The sequence below is a fragment of the Perissodus microlepis genome, chromosome 13, assembly GCF_051167445.1.
Source record: "Perissodus microlepis isolate ML-2025 ecotype Zambia chromosome 13, ASM5116744v1, whole genome shotgun sequence".
Lineage (NCBI taxonomy): Eukaryota > Metazoa > Chordata > Actinopteri > Cichliformes > Cichlidae > Perissodus > Perissodus microlepis.
This window is the reverse complement of record NC_140473.1, coordinates 32,324,945-32,351,019: the sequence shown is the minus strand read 5'-3', so window position 1 is coordinate 32,351,019 and position 26,075 is coordinate 32,324,945. Positions and strand designations below refer to the sequence as shown.

At 42.8% G+C, this 26,075-nt stretch overlaps 1 protein-coding gene across 3 annotated transcripts; it reads right to left on the bottom strand.

Annotated features, from left to right (window-relative positions):
• Positions 1-11,447: 11,447 nt before the first annotated feature.
• LOC146375451 (uncharacterized) lies at positions 11,448-21,236 on the bottom strand. 3 transcript variants are annotated; one of them, XR_014801988.1, is made up of 7 exons: positions 21,112-21,236; positions 20,739-20,818; positions 18,718-18,894; positions 18,127-18,619; positions 17,510-17,640; positions 12,173-12,294; positions 11,448-12,030 (listed from the first exon to the last, which is right to left on the bottom strand). XR_014801988.1 is itself a non-coding variant. In XM_084948887.1 (2 exons), the coding sequence occupies exon 1, from the start codon at positions 17,156-17,158 to the stop codon at positions 15,524-15,526; it is 1,635 nt and encodes a 544-aa protein (XP_084805013.1). In that variant the 5' UTR covers positions 17,159-17,503; the 3' UTR covers positions 11,448-12,030; positions 12,173-15,523. The 3 variants fall into 3 exon arrangements, 1 of the variants encoding a protein (XP_084805013.1); XR_014801987.1 differs by having other exon boundaries at positions 18,718-18,899; positions 20,739-21,217; XM_084948887.1 differs by lacking the exons at positions 17,510-17,640; positions 18,127-18,619; positions 18,718-18,894; positions 20,739-20,818; positions 21,112-21,236 and having other exon boundaries at positions 12,173-17,503.
• Between the last annotated feature and the right edge of the window lie 4,839 nt (positions 21,237-26,075).

The following is a 26,075-nucleotide window of genomic DNA, read 5'->3' as shown; positions in this document are numbered from 1 at the left end:
TACGTGGTTATTAATATAAGGACCAATACTGAATATGAATATTTCATGAAAATTGAATTATAATAAAAATTAGTAATAAGGGTTTCTCTGCGCCCTGATCTACCCCATACTCAAAGAGCTGCGGGCAGAGAGGGTGACAGGAGAGGATGGCACTGAAGAGAAGATGCTCGGTTTCTGGAGTCTCCTGGTCCTGTCAGTATTAGTAGGATGCATCTGCTGTGTCTTCTCGTGGATGCTCACCTACCTTGACTCGTCCCAGCCTGGTATGGATTTCCCAACACTGCGGACAGTGGCCCACGTCAGAGACGTTTAATATTGATTACATATGTCTGAATTGCTAAGCCTAACCCTAGCCCTAGCTCAACAGACCACAATGCCCTGGACTGTCAGTATTATTACACGCTGTGAACATAAGTACCTTTGATCACTGTTGTAGAGACCCACCTTTTAGCACATCCCAGCACACCCACTCACTTCACCAGATGCACCTTGTTTAGTTCTCTCACCTTTGATTGGGTGTGGTGCTTGTCCTTAATTGCACTCACCTGTCACACATTATATAAGGACTGCATTCACTTTAGGCTCACTCCTTCTTCACTCCCACACGGGGCGGCAGCAGAGGTGAGGTTCTGTTCTGGTTTTTCTTATTTTATGTATTGTTTAAGGTAATGAGTAACTTCTCTGTTTTCTTTCAGCATTGGCAGTCCATGTGTGTCTTTCTTTCCTTCCTTCTTTGCTTTATTGATTTGAGAATAAAAGGAGAACCCTGTGAATGATTAGATGACTGCTTATTCTTATCCTAATCGGATGAGCCCATGATGCTGATTACTCAACCCTGAGCCTTCCTTTCCTTCATAACATGGTCCTCCGAGCCGGAGCAGTGTTAGCGTCATGGATTCAAAGCAGCCATTGACTGAAGGTTTGAGAAGATCCAGTCGTGATAGTCGACCTCCTGCCCACCTGCAGCAGTATGACGTTCAGTATCATGGAAGTAGAAGAGCTACATGTGAGACAGAGAGTCAAACCGAATGCCAGCATAGTGACAAAGACACACATGGGCTGCAGGATCCTGTCGGAGAGTCAGAAAGTCAACCAGAGACCCGCCCTGCTCCTTTATCTACCAACCAAGATGAGGTCATGAGGGAACTCCTGACGACGATGAGGGAGATCAGGCAATTTATGATTCAATCATCTCCTTCCCATTCTCGTAGCTCCAGATCTTCAATTCGCACTGTCTCATCTGATGGAATCAGATCTTCTGTATGCAGTTTACGAGCCTTCCAGCCCCCACAGATTAGCCGTCAGTCTGGCTTAGTTACAGCTGCCAGCCCTCCTTTACCTAATTCAACAATATTAGATGCTGCAGTCCCTTCAACTGGTTTACCTAGACCAGTCCTTGCTACAGAAGATGAGACTCCCTTTGATTTCCTGGCCTTATCACGGCAGGATCCCCACCAGGTCTCATGTGTTCAACCTGCTGTTCCTTTAGCTGAAGACCCTGTTCAACCTCTCATTTGCATATCTGACCACAAGTATTGCCCTCCTCTAGAGCAGCAACCAGCTACATCCAATGCCTCACATGAACAGAAACCTTTGATACCTGTTACTGCTAGCTCGGGTCACTCCTCTAGCACGAGAACACATGTATATAAGCTTGAAGGTCCTTCGTTTCCAGACCTTAGTAGAGAAGACGAAATGCAATACAGGATGTTACGGATGGCCCTTACAAACCTTCTTGATCCTCATGAGACAGAGCAGTTCAAATATCATGTCCTTCTTGATCACCTCAAAGTAGACCAAGCTAAACGATTAGCTCTTGCCTTTTCCTACGCTCCTGACCCATACACTCAAGCCATCAAAGCCCTTGATGAGCGTTATGGGCAACCAAGACAGCTGGCATTGAAAGAGCTAAAGAATATACTGGAACTGCCTCCTATCAGAGCAGGTGATGGTCAGAGTCTTGATAATTTTGCTCTTCGTGTACAGGCTTTAGTTGGGTTGCTTAGCACTATGGGAGAACAAGGACGTGCAGAACTAGATTGTGGCTCCCATGTTGATCGCTTGTTAGCGAAGTTGCCTGCAGAGCATTTCAGTCGCTTCAAACGGCACGTTTACAGGGAACAGGGAGAAATAACGTATACCTTGCCTTTGTTCTCATCCTGGTTGCAAATGGAATGCAAGTGTCAACCCAGAAAGGCCAGTCCTGTTTCATCCTTCAACCAGCCACAACCTGCCCGTAAGTACACCTCTCCACTTACAACAATATTACATGGGGCAAATACATCTGATGATCCTGTACAGGCAGCACAACCGATCATAACAACTAAGGCAACATGTGCATATTGCCGCTCACCTGAACACCACATTAGTAAGTGTCCCGAGTTCATTCAGAAGACAAAGGATGAGAAAATAAACTGGATAAAAGCAAACAAACAGTGTTGGCGTTGTGCTAGGACTCATCAGGCCGCAAAGTGTGACCTGAGGAAAGCATGTGCCACCTGTATGGGACGACATCTACAGATCCTATGTGATGTAAATAAGAGATCTACAACTGAATCTAATCCTGTAGTGAGGACACTGTACTTTGATAGACCTAGTGATTGTCCTAGTGTCCTTTTAAAGGTTGTGAAAGTGCTCCTGCGAAATGGCAAAAGAACTCTTGAAACATATGCAGTACTTGATGATGGCTCCCAGCGTACCATTCTTCTACCATCAGCGGCGCAGCATCTCAACCTAACTGGGGAAGCAGAGAGATTATCACTTAGAACTGTCTGTCAAGAAGTTGAAACTATTCAAGGTTCTTCCGTAAGTTTCAAAATCTCACCCATCGCACACCCAGAGAAAACCTACACAATTAATAATGCCTTCACTGCAAGTCACCTAGCACTTTCAGACCACACCTACCCTGTATCATCTCTCCAACGGAGATACAAGCATCTTCAAGGTATCCCATTACCCATTATTAATAAAGCAGCGCCACTCCTGCTCATAGGCTCAGATCATACTCACCTCATCACGCCTACTGCTCCATTGAGACAGGGACCATATGGGTCTCCTGCAGGAGTTAAAACCCAATTAGGATGGACACTTCAAGGTCCGATCACAGATTTTCAGCCCCAGAGCAGTACAGAGCATGTGCAGTGTTTGTTCACATCTCTCAGTTCATCTGCAGACGTACTGCGTTATCATGTTGAGAAGCTATGGCAACTAGACACTTTACCTGAATACAGTGAGAAATCTGTGATCCGATCAAAGCAAGATCAACTGGCACTGGAACTCCTTGAACAGGCCACAAAAAGGGTTGAGATCAATGGTGTTAATCGCTACGCCACTCCTCTTCTTCGGATGGCAAACTTTCCTCCTTTGAATGTCCCTCCAACTGTAGTCATGTCTAGACTCCGCAACACTGAGGCTCGGTTAGCTAAAGATCCTGACAAAGCCATGTCTTACAAGGATCAGATTTTGAAATTGGAGCAAGCAGGCTATGTAGTTAAACTTAGCCCGGAGGAGATGCACAATAGCAAAGAAGCCTGGTATATTCCTCATCATATGACAAGTCACAACAATAAAGATCGCATAGTCTTTGACTGCTCTTTCACATTTCAAGGTCAGTGTCTCAATAAGTACCTATTGCCAGGACCAATCCTTGGGCCAACACTTCTCGGTGTTTTGTTGCGTTTTAGGCAACATTCAGTGGCAATAAGTGGCGACATCAAATTTATTTTTTTATTTATTAATCCTTTATTTATCCAGGTAAAAAATCTCATTGAGATTAAAAATCTCATTTCCAAGAGAGACCTGGCATCATGGCAACAAAAGTCACATACCACATAGGTATATAACAGTTAAAACAAATACAATATCCCCTACAAACATGTGTAAAATATACAATAACAGATCAAATTAAGAGTACATTAAAAACAATCACACTGAGTAAAAGAGCTGTTCTCTCGTTCCTTTAAGACAGACTTAAACTCTCCCAAGGTAACCAATTCTGATAATTTCAGTTCCTTCTGCAGATTATTCCAGGAAGCAGGGGCAGCGTATTTAAAAGCCCTTTTCCCCAATTCTGTTCTGATTTTTGGGACAATCAATTGTATGATTTTGTTCAAACGAAGGTTGTATTGGTTGTGGTTTTTACACATATAAACACATAAATAAGATGGAACCAGCCCAAGGAGAGATTTATAGATAAAGATCAACCAATGGGAGAGTCTGCGAATATGCAAAGATGGACATTTAGCAGCAGCATACAAAGAACAATGATGTACATAATTTCCATAGCCAGTAATAAAACGTAAAGCACAATGGTACACAGTATCCAACCTCTTTAGGCAGTGGGCAGGTGCATTCATAAAAAGCAGGTCACCATAATCCAATAAAGGCAAAAAGGTTGCACGAATCAAATGTTTTCTCACTTGGAGGGAGAAACAGGATTGGTTTCTAAAAAAGTAACCTAGTTTTAGTTTTAACTTCGACACAAGCCTTTGAATGTGAGTCTTAAATGACAAATTCTGATCTATAATGATCCCTAGATACTTGTAAGATGTGACCATTTCAATTTCAGATCCTTGAATTGTTTTAATCTTAGGAGATGTAGCTAACAACTCTTTGCCATTTGAGAATAACATGAGCTTGGATTTCTCTGGATTTAACACCAACTTAAGTTGAGTTAAATGGGACTGAACGACATCAAAGGCAGACTGCAGAAATTGCAGGGTTTGTGCTATTGAAGGGGATGAACAATAAATAATTGTATCATCTGCATAAAGATGAAATGCTGCATTTGACAAATTATCACAAAGGTTGTTTATGTAAAGAGAAAATAGCAATGGCCCTAATATGGAGCCCTGCGGAACTCCTTTGGATACTGGGAGAAAAGAGGAAGAAGACCCAGCAGCATGGACACACTGTTTTCTTGCTGACAAGTAATTTGAAAACCAACTTACAGCATTTACAGATAGACCAATATTGTTTAGTCTATTTAATAAAATAGCATGGTCAACTGTATCAAAAGCCTTTGACAAGTCAAGAAAAAGAGCAGCACAGTATTTTTTGCAGTCCATCGAATCAACAATGTCATTAACCACTTTAATAGCAGCAGTTATTGTGCTGTGTTGTTTTCTGAATCCTGACTGATGTTGGGAAAGAACTGAATTTTTGTCCAAAAAGTCTTTCAGTTGTTCACTAATGAACTTTTCTAGAACTTTTGCTAGAACACACAATTTAGATATGGGCCTGTAATTATTAACATCTGAAGGATCACCTCCTTTCAGCAAAGGGAGAACATAGGCAGATTTCCATATTACAGGGATCTCACTGTTCGAGAGGCTAAGATTAAAAATGTAAGTTATTGGTTCTGCTATAAAATCTGCAGCCAACTTAAGAAAATAGGGATCAAGTTGATCTGGTCCTGCAGATTTATTTAGATCCAACAGATTTAAAGCCCTGTGGACCTCAAAAACATTTAGCGGAGAAAAACTGAAGGGTTGGACCACAGATTCAGTTTGAGCGGTTGCAGAGAGAGCCTCTTGTTGATTAAGCTGTTTTAAATCTGGATATAAAGATTCAAATAGAGATCCTGAAGAAACAAAATGCTCATTAAAGCAGTTTAGAATGTCACATTTCTCTGTTAAAGTGCAGGAGTCTTTTACAACAAAAGTTGGCATCTCATTTGTAGTTATGTCCCCATAAGAAGATTTTATTATTTTCCAGAATTTTTTAGGATCGTTCAAATGTTTAGTAGTATTTGAAAGATAGAATTCTGATTTGGCCTTTTTAATTAAGGAAGTTGAACGGTTTCTGAGCTGTCTAAAAATCAGCCAATCCGCTTCGGATTTAGTTTTTCTGGCCTTAGCCCAGGCAGCATCCCTTTTTTTGAGTAGACTGGAGAGCTGAGGAGAAAACCAAGGGTTGTTTCTGCATTTTACTCTAAATTTGCGGAAAGGGGCATGTTTATTTATAATTTTGATAAAAGTATCATAAAAATAATTCCATGCCAGCTCAAGATCAGTTATCAGGTAGATTCTACTCCAGTTATAGTCCCATAAATCATGAAAGAAAGCTTGCTCACAGAAATGCTTAAAATCTCGTTTAAAAGCTATCTGTGGCCTTGATTTTGGGAGCTTCGATTGTCTGACTACAGCTACCACACAGTGGTCACTGATATCATTTGCGAAAACCCCAGTGTGAGAATATTTATACGGCATATTAGTTAAAAATAAATCAATAAGTGATGACTTTTCTGGGCATTTAAGATTTGGACGAGTTGTGCTGTAAATTAGTTGTGTGAGATTATATGAATCACACATGGATTTAAAACTGTCTGAGGCAGAGGACAACCAGTCCCAGTTGAAATCTCCGGCCAGCACAATTTCATTAAAATCTAAAGTAGATAGTTTTTCACTAAGTGAAACTAAAGCCTCACTACTAGCTGAGGGGGGTCTATAACAGCCCACAATGGTAATAAAATAGCCCTTGAAAAGTTGGAGCTTGAGGGCAAGAAGTTCAAACTGTTTACAAACAGATACCGATGAATCGACAGTAACATGGAATTTGCTTTTTACATAAATTGCAACACCGCCACCCTTTCTGGGGCGGTCGCAACGGAAAAGATTATAGCCCGTTATTGCAACGTCTTTGTCAGTAATTGATTTAGTAAGCCAGGTTTCTGATAATATAAGAATATCAGTATCTAACTCTTTCATCCAAATTTTCACAAAATCAAGTTTGGGAAGAAGACTTCTGACATTTAAATGAGTGATACCAAGACCTGTTCGAGTTTTGAAATCACAAGGAGTACTTAAGCATTTGCAATCTGGACCGGGATTAGGTTGCACATTTCCAGATAAAAGAAGCAGAAGAACAATAAAACATTTTCTTTTCACAGATTTTTTCTGTAGGATTACAGACTGATTTCTCTTAGTGCCCGATCTCTTTGGGGGGTGAGAGGATTGGGAAATAAACCAGTAATATGGAATGAATAAATCAGTTAAATCAGTTGAAATGAGATCTCTGCTGATGATCACATTTGAGAAACTTCTAAAAGATGTAAAATCCCACCTTGTTCCCTTTGAGAGGAGTAAGAAGTATGGTGTCTCTTGCTCCACAGACTGTTCCTGCACCTCATGTAGACAAAAAGCGGTCTTCATTACAGGGTGGTTCTGGGAATGTACCAGGGCCAGGTGGCGAAGCAGACCATCGTCCGCCGACGGGCTGTCGTGACCTTCTTGCTCGTGGGAGGCTGAGTCATCAAAAGGGTAACTGGCGACCACAGTGCCACCATGCAGGCCCCCTGACAGCACAAATCCCCTCTCCTGGATCCATCTCATCACCTCCATCACCTCGGGGATATCAGCTGGATCCACGGTGGCCAGATTATAGCCAAGGGCTAATTTCCATCTGTTGTCCGGAGACTGTAGTTTGGGTACAGCAGGTGGAGGCCCAGGCAGCCGAGGTGGAGGCCCAGGCAGCCGCGTTGGTGGCCAAGGCCGCCGAGGTGGAGGCCCAGGCAGCCGAGGTGGAGGTCCGAGCAGCTGGGGTGGAAGCCCAGGCAGCTGAGGTGTAGGCCCAGGTAGCCAAGATTGAAAACCAGGCAGCAGAGGTGGAGACCCAGGCAGCCGAGGTGGAGGACTGAGCAGTTGAGGTGGAAGCCCAGCTAGCTGAAATGAAGGCCCAGGCAGCCAAGATTGAAACCCAGGCAGCCGAGGTGGAGGCCCAGGCAGCTGAGGTGGAGGCCCAGGCAGCTGAGGTGGAGGCCCAGGCAGCTGAGGTGGAAGCCCAGGCAGCTGAAATGGAGGCCCAGGCAGCTGAGGCAGAAACCCAGGCAACTGAGGTGGTAACCCAAACAGCAGAAGTGGAGGCCCGGACAACAGGGGCGTAAACACTATTAGCTGAAGATGTAGCCTTACTAACTGGGACGGTGGTTGTAGCACAGTTAGTTGAGGTGGAAAGCAATGCAGAGATAGCTGTGCCCATAGGCTAACTAGGTTAATTAGTTCTAGCCAGTCCAAATCACTGATGTTTAAATTAGGTCCAGGATTTAGTTCTATATCACCTGGGGGTGGTCTAGCATGACCAAAATCCAAGAATCTTGTGAACAAAAGATGTTGACTCCATTTGGCTGGGAAAGTGGTATAATTATCCAGCTTTCTTGGACATGTCGAACTCCACAGAATATAAAAATGTATAAAACAAAAAGACAAGTTGATGTCAAGATCCAGGGGTTTTTAGATGGTTTTTTTAGGTGGGTTTTTTGGCAAAAGCACAGGACCTGCCAAGCTGTGTGTCTGCACCCTAGCAGCCATCTTGAAAAAGTGTCCTCCTAGAAAGAAACTTTTCCTCTGAGCCCCACACCCTTTTTTTTTTTTTTTTTTTTTCTACCACAGTTCGAGACATTCATATCTTCTGTGACGCTTCGGAGCGAGCATATGGTGCTGTCGCATATTTGAGATCAGATGATCTTGAAGGTCATGTGGAACTGAGTTTCTTGTTAGCTCGCTCACGTGTTGCTCCTAAACGGAATTTAACAATACCCAGACTGGAGCTATGCGCAGCCCTACTAGGCGCACGCCTCTGTGAGCTCATACAAACAGAACTCACCTTACCAGTCAGAACTACCACCCTTTGGACTGACTCAACAACTGTACTTCACTGGCTTCAGTCAGATTCCTGCCATTTCAAGGTATTCGTAGGAGCCAGAGTCTCAGAAATTCAAAACCTCACAAACAGTCAAGACTGGAGATACATCAATTCAGCCACAAATCCTGCTGATGATGTTACGAGAGGTAAATCCCTGAAAGAGTTCCTTAGCCCAAACAGGTGGACCGAGGGTCCCTCGTTTCTGCATGAACTTCCGAATAACTGGCCCACAGTTACAGATCTCCATCCTGATGATGATCAGACTGAGTTAAAGAAATCCTACTTTTTTGGTATTGTCAGTATACCCTCCCATACATACACACCCAGCTTCAGAATCTATCAAGAGCTATTGGATTTCACGGCTCGTTCACTCTCCAACCAAAAGGGTAACATTCCTTCTGCAGCTGATTATCTAACAGCAGAACAAGAAATCCTTCGTCAGGCGCAACTGGACAGTTTCGGTGAAGATTTAGCCCGTTTACAGTCAGACAAACCCCTCTCATCCGACAGCCGTCTATTGTGTTTGTCACCAGTGTTGTGCAGGAATTCTGGACTTATCCATGTAGGAGGCCGACTACGGCAAAGCCCAGACTTGGAATTGAATGTCATTCACCCAATAGTACTTGATCCTGCTCATCCAGTGACCAAACTGATCATACAAGATTATGATGACAAACTGCATCATGCTGGTTCAGAAAGACTTTTTGCTGAACTACGTCGGAAATTTTGGATTCTCAGAGGAAGGGAAGCCGTACGCAGGCATCAGTATAGCTGCGTTGCATGTCAGAAATGGAGAGCACAGCCCATCATTCCAAAAATGTCAGACTTGCCTGCTGCTCGTCTTAGGTTATTCAAACCACCTTTCTACTCCACAGGAATAGACTGCTTTGGACCATACATGGTCAAGACCGGCCGCAGATCGGAGAAAAGGTGGGGAATAATATTCAAATGTCTCACGACTCAGTGTATACATCTTGACCTCCTAAACAGCATGGATACCGACTCCTTCCTCATGGCCCTCCAACGATTCATTTCTCGACGAGGAACACCCCTGGAAATTATATGTGATCAAGGAACTAACTTCAAAGGAGGAGATAAGGAACTACGGGCTGCTTTTGACAACCTTGCTCCGACTCTACAGCCGGTCCTGATGACTAAAAGAATCCATTTCAAATTCAATCCCCCGCATGCACCCCATTTCGGTGGAGCCTGGGAGAGGGAGATACGTTCTGTGAAGAATGCTCTGAAGAGAACCATTGGTGCACAAATGGTCACTGAAGAGGTCTTAAGAACGGTCCTAATTGAGATTGAAGGCATTCTTAACTCAAAACCCCTAGGCTATGTATCCTCAGACATTGCGGATATTGATCCCATAACCCCAAACCTTCTCATTATGGGCCGACATGATTCGTCACTTCCCTTAGTATCCTATTCTGATTCTGACCTCCTAGGTCGACGACGATGGCGACATGCACAAATATTGGCAGATCACTTCTGGCGGCACTTCATAAAGGACTATCTACCATCCCTCCAAAGAAGACACAAATGGCAGAAGGAGAACCCAGATCTCACACTGAACTCTGTCGTAATGATCATGGATTCACGCCTTCCACGTGCCCTCTGGCCCATAGGCAGAGTGACACGCCTCCTGAAAAGCCCAGATGAACGCATCAGAACCGTGGAAGTCTTAGCACAGGATAAAACCTATATCCGCCCTGTCTCCTGTCTTATCCCCCTGCCCCCGCTTCCTGACGAAGACTGATCCTGATCATATCAACATATTTCTCACTAGAAATATGGGGGCGGCTGTTGTAGAGACCCACCTTTTAGCACATCCCAGCACACCCACTCACTTCACCAGATGCACCTTGTTTAGTTCTCTCACCTTTGATTGGGTGTGGTGCTTGTCCTTAATTGCACTCACCTGTCACACATTATATAAGGACTGCATTCACTTTAGGCTCACTCCTTCTTCACTCCCACACGGGGCGGCAGCAGAGGTGAGGTTCTGTTCTGGTTTTTCTTATTTTATGTATTGTTTAAGGTAATGAGTAACTTCTCTGTTTTCTTTCAGCATTGGCAGTCCATGTGTGTCTTTCTTTCCTTCCTTCTTTGCTTTATTGATTTGAGAATAAAAGGAGAACCCTGTGAATGATTAGATGACTGCTTATTCTTATCCTAATCGGATGAGCCCATGATGCTGATTACTCAACCCTGAGCCTTCCTTTCCTTCATAACAATCAGTTTATGTTGTAAAAGAGAAGGAATATTGGAAAGAAAGATCAACATTGTGATATTATTTCTTTCAAACTGACCAGAAACATGCTTGTCAGACTCTCACAGCAAAGGATCAGACTCACTGTGCATGACGGCTCAGGCCAAAGATGTCTGTTAGATTGTCAGTTGTTTAGTGCTTCTGTACAGTTAGGGTCACCGACTCTATTTCAGAATAATTAATATGCGGAAAACACTAAAAGTTGATTGTCTTCCAATATTCTAGCATAATTAAAAAACTTTGACTTTGTAAGTACATATTATTAGTCCTAATGCCAATATGATTCTTCATAACTCCTGCTTTGAAATACTGAACTTTAAAATTTACCTGATGAAAGATCATTTACAGTGGCACTCTGTCAGGATCATTCTGACTGTAAGATCACTGTATTAATCTGAATCCTTCTGAAATGTGCTGTGAATGAATGCTGATGCAACTCACTGTGGGAAAGCTGTTAATAAAATGAATCTGTGACACATGCAACACATTCACAGAGGAAGAGGACACAAAGGGAGGACACGCAGAGGCTGTGTTGAAGTCACAAATCCAAATCTTTATTAAAAAACAGGCGGCGGTAACAAACAGGAAGACAAGCAGTCCATCAAACAGTCTACAGGGTCAAACATACAGAGAATTCAAACAGCAGTAAAAAATAACTGGACACTGAAAAACTTAAAGCAATGTGTGACGCAATAAAAGGAAGCAGCGCAGTATATTCACTGAATTATCATCAATTATTTCTAAGGATTATTTTCTTAAATGCAGTTAGAGTGTGGCTGGTAAAGATGGAAACATACAGAATGTAAACTGTGTGAGTTTGGTGAACTTTGTTAGTAACAAATGAGGTAAAAAACAACAACCCCAAAACAGACAAAACACAGAAAGAGGCTCTCAGTATTCATTAATAATTAGAAAGAAAAATTCTGGTCGTGGATTTTTACAGTCTTAGTTCCGCTCGCTGTCATCATTATAATCATCATGATCAATGGCGAGGTCCTGAGGTGGGTGGGGCTGTCTCTGGTGATGTCACCATGAAGGAACAGCATCTGGCACGTGTTGGTGAAACATCTCAGTACACTGGTGTAGTTTCCTCTCCAGCTGTTTGACATGTGACACTTGAACATTAAGGGGAAGAAGAAGAAACAGTGTTAGGTCAGGTGACCACATGGTTTCTAAAGTAACTGACAGGAAGTAACCAGGCCGTTAGAAATGGATGGCATGTGTTTAGAGTTACTGGAGTTGGGTAACTCTACTTACCAAAAGCAGAAGCACACAGATGAAGGATCAGATGCTGAATGTTGCAGGAACATGCTCATGTGTGGTGGTCAGTCAGTGCTGCTCCGGCAGGTTAGACAGTCCAAGACTGATATGCTGCCCATCTGAGAGTTTGAAAACACACATGCAAAGATTTATTTTGTATTACAGTCAAAGTTGGATGTTCATTTTTGTCCTGTTTGTGTATTTGAAAGCACTAACATTTAAGGATGACTTGGATTGTCTCCTTTAAAGGGGAGACAAGTGTATCCACTGTTACGGATTCAAATATTGGGGATGGATACAAGAGGAAAAGTCACAATAACAACACTGGTCCGGCCGGGTTGAGTCAAACGATGATTTTAATGATCACACGCGTGGGAGATGGACACCGTACGCAGACAGCATCAGATCTCACCCCAAAAATCACATCACAATAGTTTTATGAAATCGGGGTATTAGAACGCCCCTTCATGCGTATGACAGGTGCAATACAATCAATGTTGACCATTTTATTTAACACAGCAAAAAGAACATTCTCTCCTTCCCGAGGACAGGCACTGACTCCCGCCTATCTCCTGGAGCCAACTGTCCCCTGCGGAGACACAATATTGCAGCTACAAGGATTTCCAGATTGGTTAAGGTGATCAGTGTGTAATGCTCTAAATCAAGTATGTAATATTAAATGAATATTGTTTAATCAATTGCCACTACTAAAACATAACAAAAGATATAACTGAATACAGAATGGCAAAGAATAACATGATATCAGTGTTGTGTAAGCGCGTGCGGCCTTCTATGCTCAAAGCCTTTCCCTTCCATAGATCAGCCAGACATTCGCGCTGACTGTAGCTTTTAACCCTTATTAATTTGAGCACAACTCTATAATGAGCAACAAACAGCAATATGTATGAGATGATCATGGTAACACCTGCAATGAAAGAGCATATGATTATTCTGGCACTTGTAAATGGAAAATCAACCTGAGGTTATGACCATCACTGTAATACAAATGTCAATGTAATGTCAAAAGCTTTAATCAAAGGTTAATTAAAGGCTGCTTATATGATTCTTATATGATTATGATTATATGATTCTGAGGTTTCAATAATGCCGATGATAAAATAACAAAATAATAAAAGAAAAGAAAAAGAACACCCCTTTTATCCCACAATTCCCTCTGTTGACCTCTGGAGAATCCAGAGGTCACAACACTGACAGTTGTGTCATGTCACTCCTTGGCCTACACAGCAGGTCCTACGTACATCATTGGCATCATGGACATTGGAGTGATAACTCTAGGCTCCACTGCCCTCCTAAACATCATCACTAACACTCTTCTGGCACAAGGAATGAGACAACAACAACAGGTAACCATAATACATACCAAAACAGATAAAGCCAGCATGACCGACACAATAAGCCCCTTCCATCGTCCGAACACTGAGGTCAGCCAGCCCTCCAGCGGATTGTCAATACCTGAGTGATCATGCATAGTTTCAGAAAGGCTCTTTAGGCCCTCCAGAGCCCGAGTCACTGAGCCATCTGGAGCAGTGTTGTTGGGAATGAAGGTGCAGCACTGATCGCCAAAGATGGAACAGACGCCCCCTTTTTCTGCCAATACCATATCAAGGGCCATCCTATTCTGCACGCCCATTAACGAGGTCGGACCCACCTGCTCCGCCAACCCCTCCATGCCATCTTTGGTGAGGTTAGAGAGTCTCAGCACATTATAATGAACATAATTTATCCTATCTACGTTCTTGTTTGGGGTCACTGGAAAGAAAGCAGAGATTATTGGAATATTCTCAAAACCGGCTGCTATTTGATCAGCGAGTTTAAATTCATTTGGAACTCCCCTGGGCACTCCAATGGAGTCAATCCAGGTGGGGGAATTCAACCTAGGGTCGTATGCATGTGTGCCATCAAAGCCTGTCTTCATTAAAATGTGTCTTTTGCGTTTAGCTGCCAATGTGCGCGTGTTGTGTTGTGGAATCGCTTTTACCTGGTTTCCAATTAGCATAAGTGGCGCCCCTAGTCTCACCATTGCGCATGTACCCACGCTCCCCACAGGAACACGAACCACAAGAGTCCTATGCCCGCAATAGTAATACAGCCCGCTTCTAGCCCATGTTCCAATTACGGTGGCTGCATCACTCACATTGTTGGTGGTCCTACCCGTCCGGGTGACCGAACACCAATTTGGATCGATTTCCCCTAGTCGATATTTAACTTTATCTGTGGAAAAAGTAAAACACGTATAGTTATCTTTTCTGGGCATAAACGGTCCTGCTCGCGTGAGTTTGTCAATAGGGGGAAATAGACTGGACAACACAGTGCAGTTCCCCGTATTAACAACTTCTCTAGTCATTCGCAACATACAGTTATAGCCCCACTGATCCTCTGGATGCAGCGGTGCTGGCTCAGTAAATAAACGCGGCCTTGCGGAAGCACAAGCTACACAGTTAGACACTTTCTGTTCTTTAGCGTTTTGGGCCATCCAGTCCAGCCAGATGTTGCTGTCACTGAACCCGGTGGCGCGTTCAATCAGATCTTGAGGTTTTAACGTGCTGTAGTCCACCGAAACGACTTGTCTAACTTTTGGTTCCTGTTCCTCTGGTCCAGCCTCCGACGACCCGCTCCCCTCTTGCCCTGTAAAAGATGCAACAGAGTTCATTGGATTGGGAATCACGTGTGTTGTCATTTCTTCTCTACCTGGCGACCTGGGATTAGTCTTTTCTAGAAAATTAACTTTAATTAACACTTTTGGATCAACCCCAGCTGTTTCCACCCCCAAGATTAGATATACAGGTTTTTCCCGACGCCAATTACCTAATGATAAGGTTAACAGATTTTTAGATGGGCTGTAGTCCCTTTGAAGTTTAAGCTCATTTTCTGGTCCTAATTCTGGCGGTTCCCAATTTTCCCCAGTGTAACCCCTTACCTGATCCCAATTACGGCACCAGCTGTCATAAGGCCGATTTCCCCTTTCGCAGTGTGTACTCACTGAATAGTCCCAACAGACCCACACATTATATCCCCTCCAGCTACTGCTTACATCCTGACAATTAAAAACATCACACAGATCAAACGTGAAAGAAGTTGTGGAACCCTTAACATAATCTAATTCTACTCCACCGTATGTGCTGAGACACTCATCCTTTTTACCAGAGACCTCGCGCTTCGTTCTCGCCCACGGCCTGAAGTCACTAAGGATCACGAGTGGTGTAAGTGGCGTATCAAACAGCGCCGGGCCGGCCTGACCTCCGTGCTCAGACAGTTTTCCCTTGTCGGCCTGCAAAAAATAAACCAAAAAACATATAGCTGTGATTAAAAACATCATCGACATTAAACCTATGGTATTATTGAACATTGTGATAGCCTTTTGAACTCTTTTCTCGTCACGAGTATCTGATTGTTGTGATGGCATGGTGTTGTGTGTAAGTTATGTTGTAGCAAAAAGTTCAAAGCCCTTTTTAGATGCTCGTTTGGTGCCGCTCCCTTTCGCTGGCGCGGCGACTTCCTCCTAGGCTGCTCTTCTTTCTTCGACCTCCCGGGTAGACCACCGGTTGGCCCGTTGCACAGGTGTGAGGGTTTATTCTGCCTCTGAGTTTCACCTGTGTTGGGTGGAGATTGATTTCTCCCCACCAAGTCCTCGTGCGCCGCTGCGCACTGCGTCCAGTGATACCAGGCGTCGCCTTTCCCTCTCAGTTGAACCGCTGTAGCTGTCCGAGCCGACACCTCGTATGGACCAGTCCAACGGGGTTCCTTCCACTTGCGTTTGATGACCTTCAGCCACACTGCCTTTGCGTCCGGGACCTCTCCTCCTCCTGTGGGCTTTTCACAAGCCACCTGTTTGGTGAAACTGGACACCAGCGCCTTTAACTCGTTCCAATAGTCTGCGTGAGACCTGTTCCCTCTGGTGTCCTGTCCCACCGAGCCCACCGTCCAAGGGGCCGGAAACTGTCTCCCAGTTTGCAGCTCGTACGGTGTGAAGCCCACTTCCGGTTTGACCGCTGGCTTGGGATTGTGTGCGCCACAGATTAAACACATCCTGGCCTTTTCCCTTATCATTTCTTTCAACTCAGGATGCCACCAATGACACAAGTTTCTCTCCATCTGTGCTACCCCCACGTGGGCAAGTCCGTGGGCCTCCTCCACCTTCTGTTTTGCCATTTTGGCTGTCAACACGGGGCGCCCGTCTGGCCCCCTGCACAAGTGTCCATCCTGCCAGGCTCCTTTGTTTTTCCACACCCCCTTTTCCTCTGGGGATGCCTCCTCCTGAGCCTGTTTGACTTCCTCCGTCATGTTAGTGGATACTTCCTCTTCTGCAGTTACCTGTATCATTTGTTTCCGTCCTTTGTAGTCTGCCGCCTCTTTTGCGGCTTCATCTGCTTTCTGGTTTCCTTTTGCCACCATGCTGGTTCCTTGTGAGTGCGCTTTGCATTTTATGATACTCACTTCATCTGGGTCAGCCAAGGCCTTTTCCAGTTCCTCCATTTCACTTTTGTGGCAGATAGGTGCATTGGTTGCTGTTCTGAATCCTGCTCTTTTCCATTGAGCCAGCTCCACATGAGCTGCTCCGAATGCATACGCTGAGTCAGTGTAGATGTTCACTCTCCTATTCTTAGCTAATCTCAAGGCTCGAGCTAGGGCTATCACTTCAGCTCTCTGTGCCGACTGCTGTCCCCCAATTCTTCCTGCTTCTTTGACCTGATACTCCTCTCCTACTCTGCAGACTACCGCATATCCTGCTTTCAGTCCTTCTTCGTCTCTGTGGCAACATCCATCAGTGAACCAGTCCTCAGCTCCAGGTATAGGTTCTGCCTTCAGGTCCTCTCTAATTTTTTCTTCAACCTGTGCTCTTCTGACGCAGTCATGGGGTTCCCCTGCTCCCATTAAATCTGCCATGTTTGCTCCTTCATGTGTGAATGTTAGATTTGGGGCCTCTAAGACTTTGCTCAATCTCTGTTGTGCCCGTGGTGACATACTAAATGCTTGTGAGTTCACGTATGCCACTATGCTGTGTGTAGCTCTACGTCACTTTACCTGGATGATGACTCCTCTCCCCCTCACTCAGAAACACTCCTAATATAACCAAGCAAATAAATAATATTGAAGATTTACTTACATCATTACAAAAACAGCAAAAACATCTCCCTTTGATTCTATTTCTCCATTCCTGCTGAACATCAGGCAACAAATATCTCAATAAATCAGAGTAAAATGTAAAGCACATGTTTTCTCTGCTTTGTCTAACCTCTGCAGAGCCTCTGTCAAGAAAAACATAACTGTAAGCATAAAACAAATATACATTTCATAACACGTCACTGGACAAACCTCGGTCAGTTGATTTCCTCTGTGCAGTGCAGACGAACATCAGTCAGCAAGTGACTCTGCTGGTTCTTCTGAGGAAACGCCACCGTCTCTCCACACCGTCACCATCTGTGAGCACAAACTGCCGCTCTGCTCTGCCAGCATGTAGGAAATCACATATCACACACAGGGGTGAAGAAACATCAGAGCTCAACTTTGGATACTTTAGATCTTAACAGATCAACGTAGCTCTTAGTTTCAGCAATCAGTGAGCAGACAAACAATGATACCATACTGATTCTGTATGAATACAATATGGTATTTTCAATACAGGTGTCAAATTAATTTATTAAAACTAATACAGATATATGTATATTTTTTTTTGATAAATTAGTTTGCTAAATTATAAGAATATATTTTTATTTTTTTTCATTTAACAATTGCAACTGAAAGAAATTAAATATTGAACAAAAATATATTGTCACATTCTGAGCATGCTCAGCATGCTGACAGACTTGAAGTTGCTACAGATTTTAAGAAGTGATAATTATAGGGAAGAAACTTCTCTTTTTCATCCGTTTAATCAAACATTTGATGCCTCAGCTGTCTCAGTCCTATAGCGTTCTGCAACTACAACTAACCTGAAGCTTGGATTTGGCTGCAGGTGCCCCTGTACATCCTTCTCAGCAGCACACATGTGGGTACCATTTAATCACACTTCTTCCTGAGCTTTGCTTCATCACAAGACCAAAGGTGGCATCCCGTGTCACAGTCTTATCATCATCCAGAAGAAACATTTGAAGAAACATCATGGAGAAGAAACATTTACGCGCCTCCTGGTTTTGTTTTCTGATCCTGCGAAAAGACTGAGGACAACAAAGCCCAGAGAACACGAGATACACAACATCCAACATTCAGACTCAACAGCCTCCATAAATGAAGAGCACCAGGTTGGTTCAGTTATAGTAGATATAAGCATACTTCACATTACTGGGTATGAATAATAATGAGGAGGCAAACTTTGAAGATGCAGAGCATGATGTCCCATCATCAGACTGTAAACAAACATCCACCAGGCTTCTTTGTTGGCAAAATTGATGATTCTCCTATCAGGGATCAGTAGCGTGTATTAACCTGTGGTATAAGCAGCAGTCACTGAAATATTACTCTTTCAGATAAGAAATCTAGGACATAAAAGCCAGGGTGGGAGGGATCTCTGCAAACTGACTTACCTCTGCAAGTGTGAAGCTCAACAAAAATCTGACTCTCCAGTCACAGACAAACAAAAACCTCCAGCTGGGAGATAGAAAATGCTGTCTGGGTCTTGCTGGATGTTGCTGGTCAGAGTCCACACATTAGCAGAGTGCTTCTTGGTCCCACTGACCCATGTGGACAGCGACTGTGGAGAACTGTTCTGGAAAACAGAGAAGAGAATTAAAATAACAAAAAGCCAAACAGGATTTCCACAAAGACTCTCTTGGAATCAGCAATCAAAAAAACCACTGGTTCATATTTCAATTAAATATGAACAGGTTCCTCAAATGTAAGCAGTTCAGATCTGATTTAATTTAATTTCCTTCACACAGCACATTCGTCCAGGCTGACAGGTAAACATAGAATTAATCTCAGGTAACATGACTCAGAGTAGAGATTCAGTAAGAAAGATTGCAGGCTCAAATATTATTACCACACAATCCAAGGACACACCAACAGCTCAGATTTGTAGAACTATTTAAACAAATGTCTTCTGAATATTCAATTCAGGTTCACAGTGGGAGGGTGGGAGGTGTCGTGGAATTTTTTAAATAAAGTCTGCAACACAGAAAGAGCTGTGATCAAGCTATTTATTACTGCGCCAACACACATCAAACATCACAGTTCAGTCATGTCAGTGCTGCCGCAGAAGTGGTGCTCCTACTCCTTTATGCATTCCAAGGAAGAGGGAGGAAGTTACAAACTGATCCTACCACACTTCACGTGCCTCGCTATGAAACCTAACGGATCAATGGTTAAGCTGTTTTGTGCCCTTGGCCTTATCAGCACCTGTAAAGGGAGTTGTTTTCTCAAACTGCTGACGCTGAAGTAAGTTCATCTAGTTTTAGAAACTTTCACTGAACAGTCTATAACAGTGTCACAACTAAGCATATGCATAAGCACTTAAATACTTTAAATGAGAATAACAGAAAATTTCTATTAAAAAGGCTAGAGCCTGTCCCAGTAGTCATAGGTAGAGCACACCTGGACAGGTCACCAGTCTGTCAGAGGACTAACACAGAGACAGACATCAGAGTAACAAATCTATTTAAAATTAATGTAAGTTTGCTGCAGCTGTATGTATGAACATGTGTTTCTGTGCTCACAGTCCACCTCTCAGGAAGCTGCAGTTCACTTTTAGTCTACTTTAAACAGACCTCACAAAAGGCTGATGTGGCTGGATCAGTAGTCTGATTTAAGTACGATAGCTTTGGCCAGGGATTAATCTGGTGCATCGCTTCACTGCAGTCTTACGTATTTTCCCCACACCTGAATAAAAAATACTGATATATACAAATAACAGCTTCAGCTGATGCAGCCTGACTCAATCCTAGATGTTCAGCACACAGAGACACAGAGGTGCCGTTTAAAGTTTAGTGTTAACCTGAGTCACTGATCATTTGCAGTATTACAGAGTCTGGCAGTCTTTGCATGATGTCCACGTCACTGTACGTTTCTAGCTGACTCTCAGGTGTGACAGGTGTGCCAGCAGGAAAGAGTAATAATAACCTGCATCCTGAGGTTTGTCATGCAGGATTAAAGGAGCCAGGCTTTGTTCACACAGCTAGGATTGTATTTTACACTGACCCTGGGTCAGTATAAGTATCATACAGTTTAAACGAAGCACTGAAACTTGCACATATTTATTACAGATGCACTGAAGCTAATCGAGATATTTGCTGTCAGTCTGTGGCTGCGATTAAACACTTTACTGGAAACTTTATTAACTAGTACCTTCATCAGTCATGACAGAAGCTAATATTTCTGTGCTAACATCGTTTAACCAGTAACAGCTTTCCTCCAATATAAGCTAACGTTTACACCGTAACTTTAAGCTAGCACCACAAAGACGGTAAAACACGTAATAATATCTACAAATGCATCTTAAAGCTGTTATATTAGCACTCGGTGTATTACTAAGATAACCACATTAACATTACTGACACTCGCTGACTTTTAATAGTCATTCTATAAATGCTGTCCGTTTAAATGGTCTTACCTGTACACACTGCATATCCACCGGATTCCAGCCAGAGTGGATTCTGGAGTCTTCCCACGCTCCTGTTAGTGATCCTCCATCTGGATGGATGAGAACAACCTTCTGAACAATCTAGCAGGAGATGGCCCATATCTATGGGACTGATTTGTGCTAATAACGCCCATTGTATGGACTGATAACAGCCGAAGCGGGTGAATAAAGTCACCCAGTAGCTAGCTGTGCCATTACCCAGCATACATCACTCCCTCCATAAATGCAATAAACGATAGAAAAGTATCGTTCTACCTGTTTTTCAGGTAGTTGTTTACATTATATAATTTATTGTGTTCCGTATACGTCACTACAATGTGATTTGGAAAATGTCTAAATATACCGACAACAGGCACTTCCGCAGCAATCTCTTCAATCGGAGGAGCCTTCACGTCAATTCCCGACGCGAGGGGGGTACCCTGCGCGTCCATAAGCGAAGCAGAGGGAGCCTGACCATGCGTCACACGTTTGACGAGTTGGGAGTGAGAACGTGTTGGACGATGACGTACACCTAAAAGAGCTCAAAATCAGAAAACGTTGCTCTAAAACATGTTGATATGGTAAATGAAAATGAACAATAATCAAAATTGATCATGCAAACTGAAAGACTACTTACTATGTTTCTCTTGTTACTTCATTAGCCTCAGTGTTCTCAGATCATTCTTTACATAAAAGCACCCAGTTGTCTTGCAAAGAATGTGTAGGATTAGTGAAATCACACACATTCAAAGATACTGGTAGTTATTGTTTCAAATGCCTATTTCATGACAACCAGGCTAAATTCATCGAAAGAGATGATGAAAGAGATTATCTGGATGCTGAAATGATTGTTAAAATACATTAGGCCAATAATAGTAGACCTGTGCTACATTTGTCCAGCTAGGCAACACATATTTCTGCATAAGAGATACATGAGACACCCTTTAAATAAGCAAATTTCATGTTTAAAACATGGAAATGCAGCCAAAATGGACCATACAATGGCCTCAGTGAACACATCAGCACATAAGTAGAGATGAGGAAACTCAATCACATTAGATATTAATATTACTATGAGTAAATTATATATATTATATATTCTGTTACATGGTTTAAAGAATACAATGTGATAATCAGACATGAGAACGCTGTTTCCAGTTATACAAATTTATTTTATTTCACTATTAAAGAAACCAATTATGTGAATAAAAGCTCACCACAAGAACATCTCCCAACCCAGTCTTACAAAGTTGCAGTTACAATAAAAACTGGGTATGGAACATGAACTGTTGGTGAGCTAAAAAACAATCCTGGTGCTGATGCTTGTCATTGAACGTTTTGGACAGAGCTCTTGATTGAAATGCCTACCGTTGTGTGTAGGCATTTCAGTCCAGATGTTATGGAGTTCAGTTCAGCTAAGATGTATTTCTAAAGCACCGGATCGCAAAAATAGCCGCTTCTCGGCTGTTTATATTGTAAGGTAAAGACCATACAATATAAGAGAGAAAACCCCCCAACAATCAGATGATCCCCTGTGAGCAAACCCTTGATGACAGTGTCTGTGAAGGTTATCAGTCATCAAGGCCATAGTAGTCTAAGGAGCTTGGAAAGAAAAGCGCCTGGACTTCTTTAAGTTAAAGAAGTCCAGGCGCTTTTCTCCAAGCTCCTTAGACTTGGTGACGGTGGGAAAGAAAAACTCCCTTTTAACAGGAAGAAACTTTCGGCAGAACCAGGCTCAGTGAGGGGCGGCCATCTGCCTCGACCGGTTGGGGGGGGCACAGCTGTTATAACCCCTGACGCAGCATAGCTTCTAATTCTGAAAGATACGTAAATACCTTAAACCTGCACTCTATGCAGGACACCAAGTGATGACACGACTTGCAGTACTATAGGAGTCTATGCAGAAACAGTTTTCTCTCTTGAATCTCTGTAATTTTTTTGCTACTGAGTGTCTGGGTGCAGTCACTCATTTTGGGCCAATTAAATCAAATGAATTGAACCTGCGTTAACCAGGTTTAATAGGGAGGGCCAAAGTCGTAGTTGTGCTAAATTTCCTCGAATTCTCCTCGGAGATTTTCGAGTAGCTTCCTTTGTTCTTGAAAGTTCTTTTCCATTTGTCTCATGGCTTCCCGTCCATTCCACATCTTTTTGGTAAGGTCACTAACCTTATTTTCTAAGGCCTTATTTTCTTGTTTGAGTATGTCAACTTGGACATCGTAGTTGTTTATCAGATTGTTATGTTCTTCCTGTGAAACTTTGGGAGTCTGAGCTTGGGTTTGCAACGCCATGTCTTCTGTTTTCAAGGCTTCCTGTACATCACACAGATTTTTCTTGACCTCTTCAAGCTCTCTTTTCAGTGCCTCAAATTCATGGCACAACAACTCCTTTTCTCTGTTGGTCACGTTAAAATCATGTTCGGAGTCTTTCTCAGTGGCTTTGAAGATCCGTGATTCTCCTTTCACACCCTCATCGTGTGGTTTCAGTTCTTTTTGAGAATCACCACTCCTTTTGGAAAGCTCCTGGAGGTCCTGTTCAAGAAGTTCGTTATGCCTCGATATGTCAATTTCACGTGCAACGCATTGGAGTTCCAGGGTCTGTCTGAGCTGTTCACTGTCCGTTGTTTTGTTGTCCTCATTCATGATCCTTTTTCTTTCTTCACTCTCTTGTAACTCTTTAAAGGCTGTGTTTGCCTGATGGAGTTTATTTTTAACAGCCTGTATTTCCTGTTGCATGTCATCTTTTTCCTTTTCAAAGTCCCTTTTCAGCTCACACATGCGTTTTATCGTCACATCATTTTCCTTTCTTAAAGACTGGTTGTCCTTTTCCATGTCTCCCACTTTTATAACCAAGCCTGTCTTGCTGCTTTGCAACTCTCTGATTTCTGCCTCCATTTCCTGCATCACCTCTTTCTGTTGCTGGATCTCTTTGGTTTTGGAGCTGTTTAAATCCTTTAGAATTTGGTTCCAATATTCCAGGTCTTGAATTTTGAAGTGAATTTTTTCATTCTCTAGTTGCAGGTCTCTTTTCCTCTTGTTTTTAGAGAACCCACTTCGTTTGAAGAGAACTTCAATGTTTTTTTGGAGAATTTTGTTCTCATTTATGAGCTCTCTTTTTTGCTCCTTAAGGTCGGCGTTCTCGACTTTAAGGTCACGTATGGTAGAGCTTTGTTGTTTGAGAGTTTTATTCTCATTTTTCAGCTCTTTGATTTGCTGGTTAAGTTTTTCGTTCTCGGCTCTCAGGTTGCACACAACAGGATTTGACAGACTCATATTTCAAATTGAAGTTGATGTTAAATCTCTGTACTAACTAAAAGATTTTTTAAAAATACGGTCAACTGTGTCAGAAACTGAAGTTTCGAGTAGTTTAACTGCCTAGTGAATTCTTCCACTATCTTTGAAAGACTGACAAGAATGAGAACCTTTCCCCTCTTTAAGGGTTTTAGTGTGCTGATGTCATAAAGAAGATCAGAGATCAAAGGGATTCTGGTGGAATGTCACTGTGTCTGGTCTGGGCAGTTCTGAATTGAATAATAACAAAATGCAGATTGATGGTAATTGTAACTGATAATGGTTACATGAATTATAAACACCCAATAAATATTATTTAGAAATCCAAACTGTGGTGGAGGTGTGGTCCCTGGCTCAGCCGCAGGGGAGGAGTGATGCAGTGAGCTCAAGGGGGCGGTGCCAGGGAGGCTGCAGGGACAGGTGGTGATGATCTTCCTAACGAGGTTTTCCTTTTTATATAGTCAAGCCGGAGACCAGAGTGAGCAGGAGCATGTGCAGAAGACCAACCGGAGAGTTGGTGAACAGGTTGGCAAACCATGAAAGCCATATGTGTGGTGCTTAAACAAACACTCGTCCAGAGTGATCAACATAACAGTGTGTCGGGTTGACTTTTATACAAACAAACCAAAAAGAACAAAAACATGTCATTGTGAAGCTTTGGCAAATACTAGATTGGTCAACTGATGTGCCGTAAGCATCTGTCAGGCTCTCTGACAGTTAGTTAGTGTTGCCTACAGTTAAAATATGTAATTGTGGTGAAGAGTTAGTATGATTTTACATAAATGGAATCCACATTTAGGAGCCCTTCAGTAAATCCAGGCCAAGCTAAGAAGATGAGCAATGGGAGAAAGACCAAGGACAGAACACATGGAGATGACTGACCAGCGAGCTTTTAATGCTTAAACCTCGTCAAAGTAACTTTTTGTTGTGACTAAATTGTAAAGAGGGATGTGTGTGTATAGAAAGATGGCTGTTAGAGTAGCAGATGTTTAATTTTGTCTAAATTCACTATTAATTCAACACGTTCTCACTCCCAACTCGTCAAACGTGTGACGCATGGTCAGGCTCCCTCTGCTTCGCTTATGGACGCGCAGGGTACCCCCCTCGCGTCGGGAATTGACGTGAAGGCTCCTCCGATTGAAGAGATTGCTGCGGAAGTGCCTGTTGTCGGTATATTTAGACATTTTCCAAATCACATTGTAGTGACGTATACGGAACACAATAAATTATATAATGTAAACAACTACCTGAAAAACAGGTAGAACGATACTTTTCTATCGTTTATTGCATTTATGGAGGGAGTGATGTATGCTGGGTAATGGCACAGCTAGCTACTGGGTGACTTTATTCACCCGCTTCGGCTGTTATCAGTCCATACAATGGGCGTTATTAGCACAAATCAGTCCCATAGATATGGGCCATCTCCTGCTAGATTGTTCAGAAGGTTGTTCTCATCCATCCAGATGGAGGATCACTAACAGGAGCGTGGGAAGACTCCAGAATCCACTCTGGCTGGAATCCGGTGGATATGCAGTGTGTACAGGTAAGACCATTTAAACGGACAGCATTTATAGAATGACTATTAAAAGTCAGCGAGTGTCAGTAATGTTAATGTGGTTATCTTAGTAATACACCGAGTGCTAATATAACAGCTTTAAGATGCATTTGTAGATATTATTACGTGTTTTACCGTCTTTGTGGTGCTAGCTTAAAGTTACGGTGTAAACGTTAGCTTATATTGGAGGAAAGCTGTTACTGGTTAAACGATGTTAGCACAGAAATATTAGCTTCTGTCATGACTGATGAAGGTACTAGTTAATAAAGTTTCCAGTAAAGTGTTTAATCGCAGCCACAGACTGACAGCAAATATCTCGATTAGCTTCAGTGCATCTGTAATAAATATGTGCAAGTTTCAGTGCTTCGTTTAAACTGTATGATACTTATACTGACCCAGGGTCAGTGTAAAATACAATCCTAGCTGTGTGAACAAAGCCTGGCTCCTTTAATCCTGCATGACAAACCTCAGGATGCAGGTTATTAT

Coding starts and splice junctions, on each gene's coding strand:
- LOC146375451 (XM_084948887.1), bottom strand. CDS start 17,158: ATGTCACCACGGGCACAACAGAGATTGAGCAAAGTCTTAGAGGCCCCA.